The sequence below is a fragment of the Saccopteryx bilineata genome, chromosome 3 (assembly GCF_036850765.1).
Source record: "Saccopteryx bilineata isolate mSacBil1 chromosome 3, mSacBil1_pri_phased_curated, whole genome shotgun sequence".
Taxonomy (NCBI): Eukaryota; Metazoa; Chordata; class Mammalia; order Chiroptera; family Emballonuridae; genus Saccopteryx; species Saccopteryx bilineata.
Window position 1 is genome coordinate 267,853,988 of NC_089492.1, and position 16,150 is coordinate 267,870,137.

At 47.2% G+C, this 16,150-nt stretch overlaps 1 protein-coding gene across 2 annotated transcripts in view; it reads left to right on the top strand.

Moving 5' to 3' along the window:
* Nucleotides 1–16,150, top strand: part of CSMD2 (CUB and Sushi multiple domains 2) — a 606,087-nt gene that overhangs the window by 418,892 nt on the left and 171,045 nt on the right. For both annotated transcript variants that reach the window (XM_066269721.1, XM_066269723.1), the window contains exon 22: nt 6,515–6,684. In XM_066269721.1, the coding sequence (XP_066125818.1) occupies nt 6,515–6,684 (170 nt within the window). The remainder of the gene's footprint in view (nt 1–6,514; nt 6,685–16,150) is intronic.

Genomic DNA, 16,150 nt, shown 5'->3' on the forward strand with positions numbered 1-16,150 from the left:
TGGGGAGGGCAGTGGACCTATAGGTAAGAGGCATGACCTTTGCCCAGGGAGAGGCCAAATCTGGTGGAGTAGAGGGCGACGGTGAACAAAACAGAGACAGTCTCTCCATCAAGCTCTCGCATCCGGTGGGAGAGATAAGCTATAAACCCATAGATGTGTAGTATGTCAGGCAGTGTTGAGGGTTATGAGATAAATTACATCAGCTGAGAAAGTGCTGGAGGTAAGGGTTGTTCTTTTAAAAAGAGTGGTCAGCAAAGGCCACACTGATGAGCTGACATTTTAAAAGGCAGGAAGGGATTCAAGACAGTAGTAGTCACTCAGATATCTGGGAGGAGGTGGAGCGGAGTGTGAAGGCCCTGAGCCTTGATGAATAGCTCGGAGGCCAGTGTGGAGTAAGCAGCAGGGAGAGCAGTGGATGATGAGCTTAGAGCACTGGAACCAGGTGCCCTCTGACCAAGGCCCTGCCCACCTGCCTGCCAGAGCCCCAGGCCTGGAGGGTGGGGAGAAATACGGTGATCAAAGGGAACAGAGACTGTTACTGGCTGTCCCTCATTTATAAGGGTGACAGCGCTGCTTGCTCAATACTTGCTACATGGGGCTGGAGAACACAGGCAGGATCAGTGGAGTAACTTACCATGCTGGCTATCAGCCATGGAACTCATGCTTAGAGCGAAGCAGTACATAAAACCCCAATATACCAAAGAAATAAAACCAACGCTGCAGTGACTGAAACGGGGCCGGCATCGTGAGGGCCCATGAGGTCAGCCTGGCCAGAGACAACTCCACGGAGCCCTGGGACTCTGCAGAGGACAGCTGTAGGAGGCTGGCAAGATGCGCCGGACTCGGGCTGCACAGTGTCTGGGTTCAAGGTCAAGTCTCTGCTCTGCTGCTTCCCAGCTGTTAGATCTTGGACAGGCCACCAACCCTCTGCCCCAGCTGGAGAAAACAGCCTCCAACACACAGGCTTTATTCCAGATTAGATGACACAATTTACAGAAGCCATGAGGTGCCCTATAATTGTCATCATTTTGCCAATAATCTTTTTATCATTATTTATTGATAACCAATATCCAATAACCTTGTATAATCTCAGAAAGGAAACATTAATACAAATAAATGAAGAATTCCACTTCTGAACAGTTAAATAACCCCAAAGTGTATTCTTTCTTCTGTAACCATCCCTAAGAGCATCCACCCACCCTGACCCAGATACACATTCAAATACACCCCGTATCTTCCCGTGTGGTTCTGGGGGAAGTTTTTCATTTTATTTTATTTTGTTTTGTTATGTTTTGTTGTATTTTATTTATTTATTTATTAAGTGGGAGGCAGGGAGGCAGAGACAGACTCCCACATGTGCCCCAACAAAGATCCACACAGTAAGCCCCCTAACTAGGCTGTGCTCTGCCTGTCTGGGCCGCTGCTCTGTTGCTCAGCAACTGAGCTATTTTAGCGCCTGAGGCAAGGCCATGGAGCCATCCTCAGCTCCCAGGGCCAGATTTGCTTGAACCATTCGAGCCATGGCTGTGGGAGGGGAAGAGAGAGAGAGAGATGGGGGGAGAGGTTGGGGGTGAGAAGCAGATGGTCGCTTCTCCTGTGTGCCCTGACTGGAAATTGAACCCAGGACTTCCACAGGTCAGGCCAATGCTCTACCACTGAGCCAACCAGCCAGGGTTAAGATTTTCCTTGAGTGGAATTATCCAGGACCACAAATGCACACACTCCTTAAGCTTTGCCCTTGATCTCATTGCATAAACTCATTCTTTAACTTATTATTCCAGTTACTTTTTTTTTTCATGACACCTCATCGTATTTTCATTATTACATTTTTCTTCTTTTTCATGTGTTATTAGTAACACACAGCAATTATAATCACCTGTAAAACCCACCAGCCCTGCCACAGAACCTCAGGCGGCAAGTATTGAGGGAATGCCCCTGGGGGGGGGACTCCCATTTGCCACATGCGGTGTGGGTATGAATTGAATGACTTGGCCCACACAGTGTTTCCAGGAACATTCCCAGCTGAGAAGGAAATGAACAGCTCTGGGCTCTAATTCATAGTGTAATGGGGTGACACAGCCCCTGACCTCAGGAACCACTGAACTTGATGTGGGAGAGACAGTTCTGACCCCAGGGGACCCAGTCTGCCACAGAGAGCATGGCCCTGTCCTTGGGAGCCCCCATGTGATGGAGAAGACCTAACCCCTCTGCCTCAGGAGCCCCAGACTGATGGATATGACACAGCTCCTGCCCTTAATGGGACCTCTCCTAATGGGGACGACAGACAGAAGTCACAGATGCCTGAACTGGCAGCGGCACTTTCCTGGCCTGTGACTGTTACTCTGGACCATTTATTTGTTTCCACTTATGCTTGTGTTTGGCTTTTCAGTGCCTCTGCTCACTCACCTCCCCTGTTACTTTGGAAACTCCTGGAAGCAAGTGCCATATCCCTCTACCCTCCCCTCCCCTCCCTGGTGCCCAGGACATGGCCCTGAGAGGATTGGCCAAGGACTGGCCCCATCGGAAGTGGTCACCCCCGTTTCCCTCCTTAGGAAGGTGCAGCGCAGGTGGGGAGGGGGAGAGGGTCACGCTGGCAGAGGTGGGCTTATGGCTGGCATGCTGGACACCAGGGCAAGAAAGGGGTCCAGTAATACGCCGAAGCCCGTGTTTAAGGGAAGCCAACTTTTAGAAACGAGATAGACAGCAAGGCATCAGAAACAGTGAGGGTGCTGTGAATGACAGGCTGCTCACACGTGCCTCCCGAGAAATTTCTCAGGGTTTCTGGGCTCTTCCTCTGCCAGAGCACGGGCAGTTAGGCCTCCAGATGGAATCAGGTAAGCGGCATATAGTCACTTGGAATCAGGAAAGAGGGGAAGGATAACAGTTGTTGAGGGCCTACTATGCGCTCCTTGCTCCCCATATGTTCACTTATTTTGTCATCGGAGCTCCTGAAGTTATTTTCTGTAGTTATTGGAGGCTGGTATTATCGTCTCGATGAAGGCAGAGGAAGAGACTGAAGTTTAGAGAGTTCATATACATTGTCTGGCAGCATCCAGACTCCATGCTCATCTCCCTGTACCACACGTTCGCCCTAGATGGAAGGCATCGGTGTGTGTCCCCAGAGATGATGGAGAGCTGCTTTGGAGAGCCACCCATGCGATGTGACTGAGTGATAAATGTCTGAATGTGCATAACCTTCATCACTCCCTCCCCAAATCCCGACCCTCATCTGACGGCACCCAGAAAATTTACACTCTCTAGAAACTTATCTACCTAAATTGTCAGCTGCCCCCAGGGTACCTGTCTCCTTCCTCTAGTTTATGCCCCAGCTCATACATCCATCATGCACATGTGGTCCCTTTGCAAACAGGCTGAGTATAGAGTGCTGGAAAGCCAGATTTCTCCCCTAACACACAGAGTGACTGCCTCAGTCAGTTTGGGCTACTCAAAAAAAATACTGTGGATTTGGTGGCTGAAACAACATTTATTTCTCATAGTTCTGGAGGCTGGAAAGTCCCAGGTCAAGGTGCCGGCAGATTCAGTGTCTGATGAAGGTTTGCAGATGGCAGCCTCACATGGCACAGAGGGCCCTGGGCTCTTCCTCTGCATATAAGGATACTAATCTCATCATGCAGGCTCTACCCTCAAGATCCCTTCTCAACCTCATGACCTCTCAAAGGTCCCAACTCCACATATCATCACATTGGGGGTAGGGCTTCAACATGAGTCTTAGGAAACTGAAGCCAGAACTGAAATGCAAAGAGCTATGGAGTAAGGCCCATTGAAAAAGTTGGGACTTGGTGGTAGGACATGCTTACTGTCTTCAAAGGCTTAAGGAGCAGCCTTTAGGGACCAGAAAGTACACAGCGTATAACTAAGCCCGCAAGAGGTTCAACTCTGAATGCTCCTGTATCCATCACATGGTCCATCTACATTACCTTATCTAGTACACCAGGCTTTGGGTAATTAGGGTTGAATATGTGGTCAACTCAGTTGCCCATTGGTTGACTTCAGGGTGCTTCCTCAAGACAATTATTTCTAGGATAAGGACACTGGTGGGGTGGGGCTGGGTGTGATTTAGAGAAAGCAGACTTATTACATCAGCTTCAAAGATTCAGCACATGCTCTGAATTCCCCATATGTCCAGACAAAAAAAATAGACCTGCCATCTGAACTTTCACAGTCTTCTGAAACTAGTTATTTTTAGGACTGTATATCTTCTGAGGTCTATGTACTCCATATTCATTCATTCATTCATTCATTCATTCATTCATTCATTTGGCAAATATTTTCTTTATAGATGATCTGTGCTAATAAAGTCTTAGCAATTCATAGATTCATTAAGCATGACCTCTCAAGTTACTCACAGTTTGAGTGGTGGATCCAGGTCGGTAACAAGCAACCAGGGTGCAGTATTGTAGATCAGTGGTCCCCAACCCCTGGGCCGTGGACCAGTACCGGTCCATGGGCCTTTGGTACCGGTTCGCAGAGAAAGAATAAATAACTTACATTATTTCCGTTTTATTTATATTTAAGTCTGAACGATGTTTTATTTTTAAAAAATGACCAGATTCCCTCTGTTACATCTGTCTAAGACTCACTCTTGACGCTTGTCTCGGTCATGTGATACATTTATCCGTCCCACCCTAAAGGCTGGTCCATGAAAATATTTTCTGACATTAAACCGGTCCGTGGCCCAAAAAAGGTTGGGGACCACTGTCGTAGATGCTGTGATAGAGGAAGAACAAGCAGAGGCTTCACAATTATTCAAGACCCTAGAAAGCCAGCTGCAGGGTCCTACAGTGCATGCCCTACCCCCAAGCCACATCCCCTTTCCCTTTCTTTTGCTGAGGGCCACCCTCCCCAGGCACTGAGCAGGTGTTTGGGATATAGAGCTATGACCAAGCCCTAGAAGATCCTCAGTGCAGTGGAGGAGATAGAAATAAGTCAAGTGAAATGTGATAACTGCTATAAATAGTTATAGGAATAATGCATAAATAATGACTAATTCTGGAGGAGAAGAAATAGCTTTTAAGAAAAGGGTGTAGGGTAGAGCGTCGGCCTAGCGTGCGGAGGACCCGGGTTCGATTCCCAGCCCAGGGCACACAGGAGAAGCGCTCATTTGCTTCTCCACCCCTCCGCCGCGCCTTCCTCTCTGTCTCTCTCTTCCCCTCCCGCAGCCAAGGCTCCATTGGAGCAAAGATGGCCCGGGCACTGGGGATGGCTCTGTGGCCTCTGCCTCAGGTGCTAGAGTGGCTCTGGTCGCAACATGGCGACGGCCAGGATGGGCAGAGCATCACCCCCTGGTGGGCAGAGCGTCGCCCCCTGGTGGGCGTGCCGGGTGGATCCCGGTCGGGCGCATGCGGGAGTCTGTCTGACTGTCTCTCCCTGTTTCCAGCTTCAGAAAAATGGAAAAAAAAAAAAGAAAAAAAAAGAAAAGGGCGTAGGCCCTGGCCAGTGGCTCAGTGGATAGAGCGTCAGCCCAGTGTACTGATATCCTGGGTTCAATTCCCAGTCAGAGCACATAGGAGAAGCAACCATCTGCTTCTCTTCTCCTTCCTCTTCTCTTTCTCTCTCCCTTCCCTTCCCACAGCCAATGGCTCAGTTGGTTCAAGCATAGGCCCCAAGTGCTAAGGATGGCTTGATTAGTCCAAATGTCAGCCTCAGGTGCTAAAAATAGCTTGATACTTGAGCATCAGCCACAGACAAGGTTGCCAGGTGGGTCCCAGTTAGGGTGCATGCAGGAGTCTGCCTCACTATCTCCCCTCCTCTCATCTAAAAAATATTAAAAAATGGAAAGAAACGGTTTCAGTGGGTTCATGCTAAAATTTTCCCCTGAGCCTCAGGGGCCCTAAATTCCAGGTCTAACAAGGTTGAGTGCTCAGCCCCCTCCTCTTGATGAACTGAGAGACTTGATCTAAACTGCAAAGTACCAGGTTCTTTATCTTTGAAACAGAGATGGGAATTGTGCCTACCTTATGGGATTGCTTGTTGTGACTAATGACTGAAATGATCCTTGTCAAGCTTGGAAGATGCTAGCAATCATTATTCGATTTTGTCCTTTCTTAGTTTCTGTCCTCCAACAAAGAAAGGCTTCATCTCTCCTCAGTTGGCTGCCACCATCCTCCCATGACATCTTCCTCGGTCATTTCTGTTGCTATGATACTATGTGAACAGGTGTGGGGAACGTCTGCTTGATAACGCTGTGAAAGTAACGGGTGCCTGGCGGGTTTGTTTCTGTTTCTGCAGGAGAGAGACAAACAGAATGAGAGAGATAAAGAAACCAGGGAGAACTGTAGGTGGGCAGGTGTTAAAAACAAACAAACAAACAATAAACCTTGATAAGCAGTCCTATAGACAAGCAACAAATGGACAGATAAGTAGGCATTTTGGCAGGTAGAGAAGCAAAACAACTTGTCATCTTTGTAAGGTTCTCCAGCACTTATAACTGTGAGTTGTTTTCTGGGTGTAGCTGATGGGAGGTAATCTGTGATTGTTGTGATTCTCTTTCCAGCTGAGTGTGGGAATTCAGTCACGGGCACTCAGGGCACTTTGCTCTCCCCCAACTTTCCTGTCAACTACAATAACAACCACGAGTGCATCTACTCCATCCAGACGCAGCCGGGGAAGGGGATTCAGCTCAAAGCCAGGGCATTCGAACTCTCTGAAGGGGATGTCCTCAAGGTAACGCTGATATATTTCTTAGCGCATGTATGTTATGGTATGCACAAGTGTGGTCCACACTCACTCGCTGATCTCTGTGCAAACAACTCAGACTTTTCTTCTTCCCTCCTGAGTCCCAAGATAGTATCCTCACGCGACTGGGAGCAAGGGAGAACCTGGAAGAGAAGGGTTATGTGAGTACCCAAGAACAGAGCTTTAGCGTTTGCTTAGGAGCTGACTGCTCTCAAATACCTAGGTGATCGATTATTGGCCGACTACATAAGAGAAGACATTTAGCTGGAGTGGCCAACGGGTCATGTTTTCCACTGCGAACTCTGACCTTCAACCTGAATAATGAAGAGCTTGGTGACTTGGGGTGTGTGTGTGTATGCACATGCATGTGCACTTGTGTAGATATGTTTGTGGATATAATTACATTTATAATGTTTCTACATGTGTGTGAATCTGTGTTAATGTGTTTACTGGATTTGAGGGACCTGTGTCTGTGCATACTTGTGTGTGTGTGTGTGTACACTTGTGTGTGCTTTGAGTATATGTTTAGGCTGTTTCAGTAGCTTGGATGTGTCAGGATGATGGCCTATATGTGGCAATGGGGTTAAAGAAAGTAGATATATGTAAGAGAAAGAAATGGTAGGACTTGGATTATAGAAAGGATTATAGGAAGGAAATTGTTAGACACTGAGCATTTGTATGACTTGTATTTGAGTGTGTTTGTGTGATTAAGAGTATATTTTCAATAGCGTGTGGTGTGTGGTATGTGTATAATCAAAGAATTGACTGGAGAATTTATCAAAGAGCTGCCTTAGGTTGTTAGGAAAATCTCATACGGAGTGTCCATTTTCATCCTAGGCCAATAAATATTTCTTATCTCATTTTAATATGGCTTTATTCCCTGTAGCCAGAGAATTCTTGACATTAGAAACAACAAGAGGGTACTACCCTGGAAGATCCAAAGAGAAACCATTATATAATGCCCATCCCTCAGGAGTCTAATGAGATGTGATAAACATACTGTTGTTTTTCTGCAGAGATAATGCTCTTGACCCACCCTCTGGGGCATGTGTTCTCTGGGGAAAGGGTGTATGTATATGTGTTTAGAAGGCGTTTCTCACTTTTACCTAATTATCCTTAAACACAAGTGAATGTACCCATGAGATGACTATTTGAGACCAGATATGCCGGAAATAAAACAGCAAGCGGCCCAGTGGGGATTGGGACCCGCTCTCTGGCTTCTTAAGCTCCTTAACCTCTGAGCTCCTCTAACAGAGAAAACGGTGTGCATCTCCCTGAAGAATTATCAGGGCTCCATCCTTTCCAAGGGCCAGGCCTTCGGGCATCCCCCTTGACCTTGCTTTCTCCATCCATTTATTCGTTACCAGCAGCAGAGCCTTGGAGGATACCGCGGGGAAGCAGGGACAGCGTGCTCGCCCCCTTCAGTTCTCCAGACAGAACTGGGGAAGCTGGACGATAGAGGCTTGCTTGGATGAAGGCTGTTGTTATCCTTGGAGGGGGGAAAGGGCATTCTGAGGCCTAACTTACCATCCTCAGGTGTGAGGAGAGTATGGGCAGCAGTCCTGTGCAGCTGCCCTGACAGGGCCGGCGGAAGGGCTCTCGGCTGCAGGAGTTCGTGTGGAGTGCGGCCGGGGCTGGAGCATGCTCACTAGGGTGGTGCGGGCTCAGGGCAGCTCCTAAGACACAGGCAGCGGGTATGCACACCCACTGCAGTCGTCCAGCTCCAGCAGCAAGTGAGCAACCTGATCATAGACAGAAGAGGGACTTCTGAGACACTCAGAGTAGGAAGGGAGAGACATGGGGTGTAAAACCCAGGTCAGGGGTCAAGGAGGGCTCATACAGGTAGCAGGACATCAGATAATCCTGCAGGGTGGTAGGAAAGGGGGGGACATGGGTTCCCGTGTTCCTTAGGGGGACCTTCCCAGACTTCAGACTGTGACTCTGCAGCCCGCTTCCCAGCCTTTGAATACTCAGATTGACCTTCTTGATAAAGAACCTCTCCTTCCTGTGTCTAGGTCTCTGTAGTGTCCTCCTCAGAAGGCTGGGCTGTGGCTCGGACGTAGCTGAACAGCCATTCCCAGGACCCCCTGATCACCGGAACTTCTGCAGAACCAGGCCCTTGAGAAAGGAGGGCAGGGCACTCAGGGAGATAGGGTGGTAGCAAGGAGCCCCTTCCTGTTCTAACCCTTCTCCCCAGAGCCCCTTGCCCTCCTCAGGGAGAACCTGGGACACAAGTAGGTGCAGAACTGTTTCAGAACTAAAGCAACCCTCAGTCAGAGTTTCCCAGATAGGATTCAGAACCGCGCAGCAAGCCCACCAGCTGCAGCAGTCCTGCTGTGTGAACCAGTCACTCTGCTACCTTGACATGCACGTGTGCAAGGGGAGCCCAGAGCACCCGTCACCTCCAAGGACATCTTGCCTTTGCCCAGGGTAGTTGGCCCATCTGCCAGAGCGCGGGTGTGTGCCTGACCCAAGGAGGTGCCTGTACCTCCAAAGTCCCAATGCACACCTAAACGCCTCACTAAGGAGACCTGTCACCTCTTCCCACGTGTGTTGCCCAGGATACAATAGTTGGTGTGTCTGACCAACCCTTCAAAACTTCTACTTCCATTTCTGACCCATGAAATGACTGTTTTCTTGCATTGTGTGACCCTGATCTGTTCCTTACTTTTGATAACTACAAATGTCTTAAACCTCGCCCTGACATATACTCACTCTAGCTGGTCTCCCAGGACCATCTGATTCTCTTTATTTTGGCACCTAACATTGGCGAGACAGGAAGGACCTTTTCATGCAATAGTACAGAATGACAACTTGCAGCTCAGGATGTCCAGCGAGGCACATGCGTGTGGCTGCATCTTCTACAGGGGGCCACTGAGATAACACAGGGACATTATACAAGCAGGGGACTGGGGGCTCAGCCCTGGGGACTAGGCAAAGGTGCCTTTCTCATACAACTGAAAGGAATTTCTGGCAAATAGAATAGCCAAAAAAGGGTGCAGACTGAGAAAGGGCCGATCATACTGCAGTTCCCACAAGTGACGTGCAATCCCGCCTGTGGGTTAGGGTGAGACGCCGGAAGGAGAAGCACATGGAAGGCCACCTGGCTTAGACTGTTGGCAGGGACCGGATCCCAGTCTCAGCAGCTCCTCTGAGAGTATGCTAGGTCTGAGACAGTACAGAGCCCGTTCCCTCTCCATGTGGCATTCTGCATTGCATTTGTCTTCCTTTTGTTGACAAGCCAGATAAAGGAGGGGAATGCCACACTGGTGCCTGACAAGAGGGTCAGGTTCATTAGAGAAGAGGCTGCCATGGTATCTGTATATGAATGTGTGTGTGTGTGTCTTTGTCTTCCCTCCCTCTCTCTGTCTCGCTCTTTCTTACACACACACACACACACACACACACATACACTTTAGCACCAAGAGCAGGAGATGCTCCCGCTATGGCCTCTCCTCAGCTCACCCTGAGAGACTGGTATTTCCATTCACCATGTACATGCTCCCTCTGCCATGATCACCAACAAAGAAAATGACCTAGGTGGGTGTCAATATTCAGTCTCGGGAGTCGGGGCTAATTGCCTCTCTGTAAGCAACAAAGGAAAAGAAAAAATTTTACAAGCTCCTTATTTGTATTCTTAACAAGATTGGAGAGAATATTGTATTTATGACACAAAAATAGGCAATAATGAAAACAGGGCAATCTGAGATGAGGAAAGATTGAATAGAGATGAAAACATGATCACCCAATTAAAAACTGGGCTGGAGCAATGAACAGAAGAGGGTAAACCACGGGAAAATGAAATCAGTGTATTGTAAGATAAATTAGAGAGACTCTTCCACATCTCATAAGGAAATGAAAAAGAAGATTCCTTTATATTAATAAAATGTGCAATCAATCCACAGTCAAACTTTATGCGCCAAATAACATGGCATGAATAAATTAAATAAGAACTGCAGAAATGTGAAAGTTTTTAATAAAGTTGCAGTCATCATGGAAGATTTTAATATACCTCTGTTGCTCTCTGGCATAGCACCTAGGTTAAATAAGCAAGGATTTAGGTAGCTTGAATAATATAAGAATACTCCAAAGTAAGTAGGAGAAAAATACTTTTAAAGGTAAAGGCAAAATAGCTAAAAAAATTTTAAAGTAGCGATTAGCAACAAAACCAACTTTTTTTTTGAAAACGTTAATAAAATAGACAAACCTGGCAGGACTGATCAAGGAATAAAGAAATCACAAATATATAATATTAAGGATGATAAAAGAAACACAGTCAGAGATATAATATAGATTATGAAAATAACAAGAAAATATTTAGGAATAACTGTAAGCCAAGATACCTGAAATGTTAGATGAAATGGATTTTTTTATAGATGAAAGTACTAAGATCAAGGGGGGGAAAATGAATAAATCAATAAATTGGAATTCTACCATATCCTCTCTCAAAAACCCCAGGCCTAGACCATTTTTCAGCTAAGTACTTCAAGGAACAATTAATCCCTAAATATCCAAACTGTCACGGAAAAGAAAAACATTAGGATTCATCTCCCAACTCATTTTATTTAAATGAGGAGCAAGTGCAAACATTGATATTAAACTGAATAAGGGCAGCGTAAGAACAGAAACCATTAGACCAGTCTCACCTAATACCATAGATCTGAAAGTCCTATCTATAATATATTAAATCTAGCTGGGTAGTAAAACTGACTGAGTGGAATTGATTCCAGGAATGTGAGGATATGTCATTAGAAAGGCTCGTGTTATTTATTGGGCAAACCTTATGAAATCGCCATTTTTGTAGGTAAAAACTGATTGAATGTTGGCAATTTCATGCCGGTGGTTCACCTAATATCCTATAAACAGAAGAGAAAATACATAATCCTGCCAATCAACACCCCCAAAACATCATGTAATGAAATTATATATCATCCATGATTTTAAAAATATCTCATACAACTACGGGCAGAACATTCACCTGCAGCTACAACAAACATTATTCTTAATGACAAAACTTCCTAAAGATACCCAGTAAAGGCAGGATTAAGACTAGTACTTAATCCTGTCACCAATAGTATTCAACATTATACTTTACTACCTCTCTAAGCATTACAGTCACACCCCACCACCCCAAAGAAGAAGAAAAGAACAAAGAAACTATAAAAATTAGAAAGCAATAGATTAAATGTCTCCTTTTCCAAAAACATGAAAGAATCAACTGATAAACTATCAGAACTAGTAAGACAATTCAGCAAAGCTGCTGGTGTTTTTAGGACCAATTAAAATGTAATCTGGGGGCCCTGGCCGGTTGGCTCAGTGGTAGAGCGTTGGCCTGGCGTGCAGAAGTCCCGGGTTCGATTCCCAGCCAGGGCACACAGGAGAAGCGCCCATCTGCTCTCCACCCCTCCCCCTCTCCTTCCTCTCTGTCTCTCTCTTCCCCTCCCGCCGCCGAGGCTCCATTGGAGCAAAGATGGCCCAGGCGCTGGGGATGGCTCTGTGGCCTCTGCCTCAGGCGCTAGAGTGGCTCTGGTCGCAGCATAGCGACACCCAGGATGGGCAGAGCATCGCCCCCTGGTGGGCAGAGCATCGCCCCTGGTGGGCGTGCCGGGTGGATCCCGGTCAGGCGCATGCGGGAGTCTGTCTGACTGTCTCTCCCTGTTTCCAGCTTCAGAACAATACAAAAATAAAAATGTAATCTGGGGCAAAATAAAAGATCTCATTCATAATAGAAACAAAACTCTAAAACCCCTAAGAAATAAGCCTAACAAAAATGTGCATAATCTTTACTGAGAAAATTAAACTTTATTTTGAAGGATATGAAAAACAATGCAGGGAGGTTTCATGTTCATGGATGAACAAAAGGTACAAACAGGCTGGCCCTGGCCATTTGGCTCAGTGGTAGAGCATTGGCCCAGCATGTGGATCTCCTGGGTTCGATTCCCAGTCAGGGCACACACAGGAGAAGCGACCATCTGCTCCTCCACTCCTCTCCCTTTCCCCTTTCCCTTCTCTCCCTCTCTCTCTCTCTCTCTCTCTCTCTCTCTGTCTTCCCCTCCCACAGTCCTGGCTCCATTGGAGCGAGTTGGCCCAGGCACTGAGGATGGCACCATGGCCCCACCTCAGGTGCTAAAATGGCTCCAGTTGCAATGAAGCAATGGCCCCAGATGGGCATAGCATCAACCCCTAGTGGGCTTGTCAGGTGGATACTGGTTGGGCTCATGCAGGAGGCTGTTTCTCTGCCTTCCACCTTCTCACTTAAGAAAAATACAAAAAGAAAAAAAAAGGAAAGAAAGAAAGAAAAAGGTACAAACAGGCAACTCACAGAAGAAGAAAATAGAATTGTTGATAAACTTATGAAAAGATGCTCAGCCCTGGCCACTGACTCAGTGGATAGAGCATTGGTCCGGCATATGGATGTCTCAGTTTCAATTCCTGGTCAAGGCACACAGAAGGAGTGACCATCTGCTTCTCTCCCCCATTCCTGTTTCTCCCTCTTCCCCTCCCACAGCTAGTAGCTCAACTGGTTCGAGTGTAGCCCTGAGCACTGAAGATGGTTCCGTTGGAGCGCATCTAAAATAGCTCCGGCACTAAAAATAGCTCAATACTCAAGCATTGGCCCTTGATGGGGTTGCTGAGTGGATCTTAGGGCACGTGTAGGAGTCTGCCTCTCTGTTTCCCTTCCTCTCACCTAAAAAAAAAAGTGCTCAAACCAGTGATAATCAGGGGTATCCAGATTAAAACTAGGTATTGCTTTTACATACATCAAACTGGAAAAAGTCAAAATATCGGAAAGTAGTAAGTGTTGGCAAGGATATAAAGCAATGAAAGCTGCCATACATTGTCAGTTAACTCAGTATTACTCTTCAGAAAGCAATCTGGCAATATCTAACAGTGTTGAAGATGTGCCTTCCCTGGAACCAGCTTCTGTGTTCTGGATGTATGTCCTAAAGAAACTCAAGTGCCTGGAGGCAAGCAGACATTGGCAGCATTCACAGTGTTCGTCTCCATGTGTAAGGAGCTATCCATTTAGCACATTTATTTTTAAGCCAACCATCTTGTTATATGTATATCAAAGCATCAAGTTGTATACCTTAATTATATACAATTTTTATCAGTTACACCTCCAGAAAGCTGAAAAATAAATATATGTAAAAGAGAAAAAAAAAGAAAGAAAGGAGGTGAGGTGTAACGAATGTGCATAAATTCTCCTGGATTCCTCAAGAGGATGCTCCCATCACCTGTCCATAATGATGAACAGGACCATCGAAGCAATTTTCTTATAGACAAGTAATATTCTGTTAGGAAATAAATGTGTACAGGGACTCAATTCCCCAAAGCAATAAAAAAATATCAAAATATTCAGGAAGAGATACAGTTTTATGAAGAGATAAAAGGGCAACTTGATTAAATGGAGCCAGACACCTTGTACATGGATAGGAAGATTTAACATCACATAAGTGTACTTTCTCTCTAATCAATTCAAACATTTAATGTTAATCAGAATTACACAAGTTGGATTTTTTTTTCCTGTGTTGGGGAAGGTTATTTTTGTTATATTTAATTTAAGAAAATTCTTTTTTGAGTGTATCTAGACGAATAAATATGGGAAACATTTTTTTTTATTATTTTAGCGAGAGGAGGGGAGACAGAGAGACAGACTCCCACATGAGCCCTGACCGGGATTCACCCAGCAAGTCCACTAGGGGGAGATGCTCTGCCCATCTGGGCCACTGCTCAGTTGCTCAGCAACTGAGCCTTTTTTTTTTTTTTTTTTTTTTTTTGTATTGTTCTGAAGCTGGAAACAGGGAGAGACAGTCAGACAGACTCCCGCATGCGCCTGACCGGGATCCACCCGGCACGCCCACCAGGGGCGACGCTCTGCCCACCAGGGGGCGATGCTCTGCCCCTCCGGGGCGTCGCTCTGCCGCGACCAGAGCCACTCCAGCGCCTGGGGCAGAGGCCAAGGAGCCATCCCCAGCGCCTGGGCCATCTTTGCTCCAATGGAGCCTCGGCTGCGGGAGGGGAAGAGAGAGACAGAGAGGAAGGAGGGGAGGGGTGGAGAAGCAATTGGGCGCTTCTCCTATGTGCCCTGGCCGGGAATCAAACCCGGGTCCCCTGCACGCCAGGCCGACGCTCTACCGCTGAGCCAACCGGCCAGGACCTGAGCCATTTTTTTTTAGGTCTGAGGTAGAGGCCACAGAAGCATCCTTAGTACCCGAGGCCAATTCGCTTGAACCAATCGAGCCATGGCTGCAGGAGGGGAAGAGAGAGAGAAGAGAAGGGAGAGAGGTGAAGAAGCAGATGGTCGCTTCTCCTGTGTGCCCTGACCAGGAATCAAACCTGGGACATCCACATGCCAGGCCCACACTCTACCATTGAGCCAACTGGCCAGGGCCGGGAAACATTTTTTAAGTTAAAAGAAGACAAGTGAGGAAGCATTTGTCCTACTAAATTTTCTTCTTTTTTAAGTGAGAGGAGGGCAGATAGTGAGACAGATGCCCACATGCACCCCAAACAGGATCCACCCAGCAACCCTGTCTGGGCCATGCTCAAATTAATCAAGCTATTATTTTTATTATTATTATTAATTTTTTTTTTGTACTTTTCTGAAGCTGGAAACGGGGATAGACAGTCAGACAGACTCCCGCATGCACCCGACCGGGATCCACCCGGCACGCCCACCAGGGGCGACGCTCTGCCCACCAGGGGGCGATGCTCTGCCCCTCCGGGGCGTCGCTCCGCAGCAACCAGAGCCACTCCAGCGCCTGGGGCAGAGGCCAAGGAGCCATCCCCAGCGCCTGGGCCATCTTTGCTCCAATGGAACCTTGGCTGCGGGAGGGGAAGAGAGAGACAGAGAGGAAGGAGGGGGGGGTGGAGAAGCAAATGGGCGCCTCTCCCATGTGCCCTGGCCGGGAATCGAACCCGGGTCCCCCGCACGCCAGGCCGACGCTCTACCGCTGAGCTAACCAGCCAGGGCCAAGCTATTTTTAACACCTGAGACCAATGCCCGGACCAACCAAGCTATCCTCAGCACCCAGGACTGACGCTCAAACCAATCAAGACACTGGCTGTGAGAGGGGAAGAGTGAGAGAAGCAAGACAGTGGCGGTGGGGGGTGGGGGGGTATGGTCGCTTTTCCTGTGTGCCCTGATCAGGAATCAAACCTGGGAGGTCCATATGCCAGGCCGATGCTCTATCCACTTAGCCAACCGGCCAGAGCCTAAATAGTTACATTATGAAGCTAAAGTAACTAAAACAGTATGGGTCATGCACAGAAATAGACAACTAGATGAATGCAGTGGACTAGAAAGTTGACAAGCAAAACCAGACTTATATAACTGTATGTGATAAGGTTAGATTTAAAATTGGTGGTGGATGAAATATTTACAAGCAGAGTTTGATTAAATGGCTAATCAACTAGGGGGAAAAAAAGGTGAAATCTTGTATCATAAACC